The sequence below is a fragment of the Bactrocera dorsalis genome, chromosome 5 (genome assembly GCF_023373825.1).
Source record: "Bactrocera dorsalis isolate Fly_Bdor chromosome 5, ASM2337382v1, whole genome shotgun sequence".
Taxonomy (NCBI): domain Eukaryota; kingdom Metazoa; phylum Arthropoda; class Insecta; order Diptera; family Tephritidae; genus Bactrocera; species Bactrocera dorsalis.
Window position 1 is genome coordinate 25,943,365 of NC_064307.1, and position 6,512 is coordinate 25,949,876.

The window sequence follows — 6,512 nt, forward strand, 5'->3', positions numbered from 1 at the left end:
CTAGCAGCGTACTGTTACGAAAAAAAACACTAAACGTATTGTTCGTATGCTACTTGTTGCGTTGTCGCCTCCAGCCGGCAAACTATGATTTGCTCAGCAGCAATGCTGTTAGCCAACTATCGATCAGATCATCGGTTAATAACCAAACAGCGCCACCAGAGATTTCTGTTAATGTGGCTAGTGGCAATTCTAACCTTAACATTTGTGTACGTGCGACCGTATATACTTTTCTTACAAGAGCAAGAGAATCCCCCTATTGTATAACGCATTGAAACATTTAGCTATTCACTCATGCGGTTATATTTTATGCAATTTTCAATTGAATGGCAGAAAGCTAAGGCATATGGATAGGGTCGGCTTAAGTATTCCATCCCATGATTTCATGGTTAAAAGTGATATGTTTGGATAGAGCGGATGCTCCAGATTAAGAATATACAGTTAAATAATAAGAATAATAATAAGAATAAGAATAATAAGAACAGGGATGCATAAAAACAAAACAAGAATAAAATTGTAGTGAGTCATGAAAATCTCCGCCAGTTAACGGCATTTCTTTATCACTCCTTATTTATAAAAAAAATTCTATTAGACAAATGCAAAGTATTTGCACACATTTTGTCAACAGCTATTTTATTCTTAACAAAGTCCGCAAGCAGTTGTGCGAATGTGTGTTTGTTGTTGTGACGGAGCACCAAGAGGAATCTCTTCTGCAATTCGTGCACCTTGTAAGGGGTTTGCAAGAGCAAGAGAATACCCCTAATCAGTTACCTCCGTCTTGCAAGGTGCTGTAAGAAAACAGGTATTAACTAGACCTTAAGCGTCTGTCACACGTTCAATATTTAATATATTGATAAAATTGATAAATACAATACAAGCATATACGGTGATCCTGGATGACTGTCCAAAATATTGAACGTGAAAAAACTCGCCTTAAAAAAATTGCTTTCTTCAATTATCGAAGAATTTTATGATCGATTTTCGATTAAATTTGTTTATCTCCATTTTAATGCGATTTATTAGAAATTGGTGTTTAGTATTTTTTGTTATGCTGTAATCGTATAAAATATTTAATTACTTAGTATATTTAAGCTCCGGTACGCATGTATAATGCAATTAGGTAGCAACACCGAGAAACTTTCAATTTTATATACGTTTTCTAATGAATAGTTTTAACATATAAGTACGTTCAAACAATAAGTCTTGAAACTTAACTTATACCAAACGCAATATTTTAAAATTCACACAATACAAATATGGCGAAGACGTACGATTACCTCTTCAAGTTATTACTAATTGGTGACTCTGGCGTAGGGAAAACGTGTATTTTGTTTCGTTTTTCAGAGGACGCATTTAATACCACCTTTATTTCAACTATAGGTGAGTAGACTAAAATTTGTAAACGGAGTGTTGGGGTAATTTGGAGCATCACCATATATAATTTCAATTAAATACATTTTTAGAGGTAATCGGTATAATATTCATCAAAAAAATTGATAGCCTTTTGCACAAAGATTATAATCAATGGCATTTCTAATAATATGTTGGAAACACTTTAGGACACCGTCCCCCGAATTCGTGCTTAAAATGAGTATGGACCAGATTAAAAATATATATAAGTAGACACGGAGTACCTTACATGTTTTTTTTCTTTTTTTCAAATTGTAATATATCTTTTATACTTTTTGTATACTTTTCTCTTCAATATTCTTCATAAATTGGACTTGTTCACAAAATAATAAAACGGTGGTAAGCAAACAAGCCGTTTATTTAGTCTTATAGAAATATTTATCAAATATTTAGTGAATATGAAAGTAAACAATAAGTTTTAAAGTAATTAATTAAGTAATTATTGAACTTACGAATATCTTACTATGAGTCAGCGGCAATTATGTATGTACATAGATGTGGATATATACTTATATTTTTAAGCTGAAGAATCTCTTAACGGATACCCATTTTAACCACATTTCCTTTCTAATATCACAACTTTTAATTCTACATGATTCTTTCTTTTTATAGTCTATAAGTCAAAAGGTACCTGTGAAGATTATAATTTTCTAACTGAAAATTGTCGATATCGGACCACAACTCTTCGAACCCAAATATACCGAATATGTGAACCTCAGTCCGTTTGGATGACTTTTTACTGAAACTAGCCGTTGATCTGAAAGATATATTTTTAAAATACGGAATAATTATCTATCTAATCTATATATATATTGTTTCCGTGTATCAAATATCGGTAAAATTTTCCTGTGATATCTTAATTAAGTCGGAGATCAGATTTTTCCACTTTTCAAAGTTGATTTCCAGCTGAATATATAGGCCAATTAGTAAGATATGGTTTAAATTAAGTAAATTTATGATATCACACATACTACATACTACCACATATAAGAATAAATAGTTGAATACTGAAAATTATACAATCGGTCCACGAAATTACCCCAGCATGAGTTGGTTACTGCTAGAGTTATATTTAAACACTTGGGTGAAGACATGCTCTACCTTATACATAAGTGAAGACCTTATACATAAGTTAATGCAGAAATGGTTTTTGTTTAAGGCGGATACTGACGTCTCAGATAACTTATGCTTTGGAATAGCATTTTTTTTATCTTTGCTTGTGTTTGTACCTTTGCTTATTAAAATCCTATTCAGCAGTGAAAAATCTGTAGGAAAGATACTTTCATTGCCATTGACCCCCTGCCACTGATGAAGGTAGACTTTCTTGTGAAGATCACCTCGAAGAAATCTTGCGGTTGATTTCTTCACATAATTCGGAAATTGACGTCGAAAGGGTCCGGTTTTTTTTTAATAATTCCCGGCACATATTGTCGCTTTTAAATGGTTTGGCGGGTGCCTCCCAATGCTGAAGAAAGCTTTTTCTTGCGTTTGACATCGATTCTCATCGAGCAACGTCTCCAATTCACGAAATTCGAAGGTTTTTGTGTTTCCCTCACCCGGACCTTTGTTCGTATCGAAATCGCCGTGTTTGAAGCGATGAAACCAACCACGGCATGTTGTTTCACTTGGGCAGCACCTCCGTAAACTTTTCGGAGTTTCAATGAACTTCAGACGTCGTTTTTTTGACTGCAAGATGAAAATCAACCCTTCCCGCAAATGTCGATTATTTGCCAAAAATCGGACATATTCGCACAACCAAAAGTATATGACATGTTTGAAGTTTTCTCTCTAAAAATAAAAAATGGATTTTTGCATCCCAAATCTATTTGTGCGAATAAGGAAAAATAAATACAAAAATATACTTATTGGAAATTTTAACACAATATTGTTATTTGTAATGCTATTTATAAATTTTGCAATTATTTAGTTAACCTTATCCTTTTTGCATAATAAAATAAATATCTGTACACATTTTTTTTAGGTATCGACTTTAAAATAAGAACAATTGAATTTGATGGGAAGAAAATTAAACTTCAAATATGGTAATGCGTGTGGTATATCGAATCCTTAAACTATAACTTTTTTCTTTTAGGGACACCGCAGGTCAAGAACGTTTTCGGACAATAACAACAGCGTATTATAGAGGTGCTATGGGTATCATGTTAGTATACGATATAACGCAGGAAAAATCGTTTGAAAATATTAAAAACTGGATTCGCAATATAGAAGAAAATGCATCCGCCGACGTGGAAAAAATGCTTCTGGGTAATAAATGTGAATTGAATGACAAACGCCAGGTGTGTATTATGTTGGGAATGTAATAGTATATACTCATATAATCAAATTTTATCATGTTCTCTCATACTTTCGTTGCTTGCATTTGTTGCGGGTATCTGACATTGCTTGAGGAAATGTGTAAATTAATTGTGATCGAAGTTATCTATATACCTGTGGTTTGCCTCAGATTCGATATTCTGCACAATTATGGTCATCTGTAATATCTCGCCCGATGTTACCATCGCTAATGGTGGTCTGATAAATAGCGTAACCCAGCGACCTATGCTAACTCTCGTATCAGACCATCTGCCATAATTATCTCGTTTGAAAATCCTCCCTACATTAATTCTGTGAGCAACCGTACCTTCGTTAACTTTAATATAGCTAACGTGGTCGGCTCACACCACATACTTTCACCGATGAAGCTCGGAGTTTCATCAATAAAGTAAAATCTATTGGCCCAGATGGAATAAACACGCTCATGCTAAATCACCTAAGCACGACAAGAGTAAGCTTTCTCACCAACGTCCCCAACCTGTCGCTGACCATTCCTCAAAAACCCGATGTGTAGAAAATCGGTAGAGTGAGTCGTATCGTCGTATAACTCTCCTCTCCCCAGTAGTGAAGACACTTAAGGCCTTGCTAGTTTCGACATTCACTCACCACCTGAGTCTAGCAAACGGAAGCCATACTCCGTTAAGTGCACAGCATTTAGCGTCATAAACGCCTATATAGTTCATTGCCTAAACTAAAGACCACTCTGTGAGAGGACCATAATCTTAGTGTTGAACTCATCAAAACCTGTTGACAAAGTCAAACACACAACGCTACTTGAGGACATTGAACAATCTACGCTCCCTCCAGGTTTGAAAAAGTGGACTAAGAACTACCTGAGCGGTCGGCAATCATCCGAGCTTTCGAGGTGAAAGCTCCAAATTGAGAAGAATTAAACAGGGGTCCCACAGAATAGTTGCTTTCAAGTTATGATTCAATTTCTACATTTCGAAACTCAATCAACAGAAGGAATTTCTATCATACGTACGTTGATGATGGCACGATATTGACGACGGGCTTTTCTCCTCAAACGAACGTGTTCTTTTTCTCATCTCAAAAACGTCAAAAATAAGTAAACATCAATTATACCAATGTTGAAGTTTTAATTACAAAAATAATATTTTTTTACAGAATACGAGGCTTATATGATAAGAAATCAACTTTTCAATAATAGGCAAAAATTAAACACAGCCAAAAAATTTTACTTGAACTAAAGATATCCTCTCTTTTTTCACGTTAAAAAAAGTAAACAGAGTTCAGTAAAGTTAAAATATATGTACATAAACTACATTAATATTTATGCTTGTATATGGTTTGCATTCCTCTGGACCTCACTTAATTTTCTAGGCATAGATTTTGCAATTTTTTATTAATCTGGAGTGATTTTGTTCCATTCTTCAATGAAGGCCTTTTTTTTTAGGTTGTCTCTCATTGAAATGTTTCTCTGTCTGTTTTTTCTATAACTCGTTGGGATTAAGGTGTGGACTTGTGTTTGAAGGATCGTTGTACTGTTGAAAGATCCAATTCCCTATTAATGCTAATTTTTCACTGCTGTGAGCAACGTTATTTTTCAAAGTGCTTAAAGAATTCAAATTTTTATCGTGGACTCAATGGAAGCCAAATTATTACAACCACTATATCTTTTGATATTCGAACAGCTTTTGAAACTAGATTTGCTTTTACTTCCGGCGCGCAAATTTTCAATTTTATTCAAAATTTTTTTTTTATTGTGCTGTGGTGTCCCAACTATTTCTCCGAATTCACGCTCATTTTTCGTGCTTCAGTGGTTTTTTGCTTACCTGTTAAAAATTGATGTTTTAGGGATCTCAGCAAAAACGATGGTCTATACAAATTTTTTAACGCTAATTCGCTAGGCTACTAACTCTTTTCAAAGAATATTTAATACTCTTCCAAAATAAGTATTAAAAACAGCGGCTACTGAAATGAAAATCGCTTCTCTCGCGACCTGAAGTCGGGCATATTTGGTCCAAATCATATGTTGTATGGATAGTTTTACAGGCAAATAAACATATTCCACACGTGTTTGTTTCTTACAATTGCTACACCCGAACTTAGTCCTTTCTTACTTTATTATTATTGTCTGCGCTAAACCAAACATGCTTATTAACAATTCGAAACTTCTGTCATTAACTAAGGTTTCTCGAGAGCGAGGGGAGCAACTGGCTATAGAATATGGAATAAAATTTATGGAGACATCTGCTAAAGCCAGTATAAATGTGGAAGAAGCTTTCCTAACATTAGCCAGCGATATTAAAGCGAAAATGGAAAAACGTTTGGTAATATTATAGAAATATCCAAAGTAAAAATGGCGAGTCAAAAATTCTATATATATTTTTAGGAAGCAAATAATCCTCCCAAAGGTGGTCATCAACTAAAATTCGCCGAGACTAGGAAAACGGAAACCTGGCTTTCGAAGTGTAATCTGCTTTGACGAGGTCATATTCGCACACCATAATATATATATATATATAATTCTCAGATGTTTAAACGTTAAGTGGTTTTATAATAAAAAAACGTTTATTAAGGAATTTAAATAATTTATACGTAACCATAAGTATACTCTCTTCGATACATTGATAACTCTTCTGTAATTGAAGCGGGCTAGATGGCTTATGTGTTTAGGTGGCAAATATATATTGACCTCATTTACAATCGCCGAACCTAAACGAGGACAGTTGCCAAATAGATGCTTGTTGTTTCAAGAGCACGTATAACTATATGATGAAAATAATAAGTTTTCAACTTTTTTTGCA

At 34.1% G+C, this 6,512-nt stretch overlaps 1 protein-coding gene across 1 annotated transcript; it reads left to right on the plus strand.

Annotated features, from left to right (window-relative positions):
* The first annotated feature begins 990 nt into the window (after positions 1-990).
* Positions 991-6,287, plus strand: LOC105225600 (ras-related protein Rab-8A). The gene is made up of 5 exons (XM_011204132.4): positions 991-1,377; positions 3,389-3,449; positions 3,500-3,704; positions 5,895-6,035; positions 6,098-6,287. Exons 1-5 carry the CDS (start codon positions 1,254-1,256, stop codon positions 6,188-6,190), a joined length of 624 nt encoding a protein of 207 aa, XP_011202434.1. The 5' UTR covers positions 991-1,253; the 3' UTR covers positions 6,191-6,287.
* The last annotated feature ends 225 nt before the right edge of the window (positions 6,288-6,512 follow it).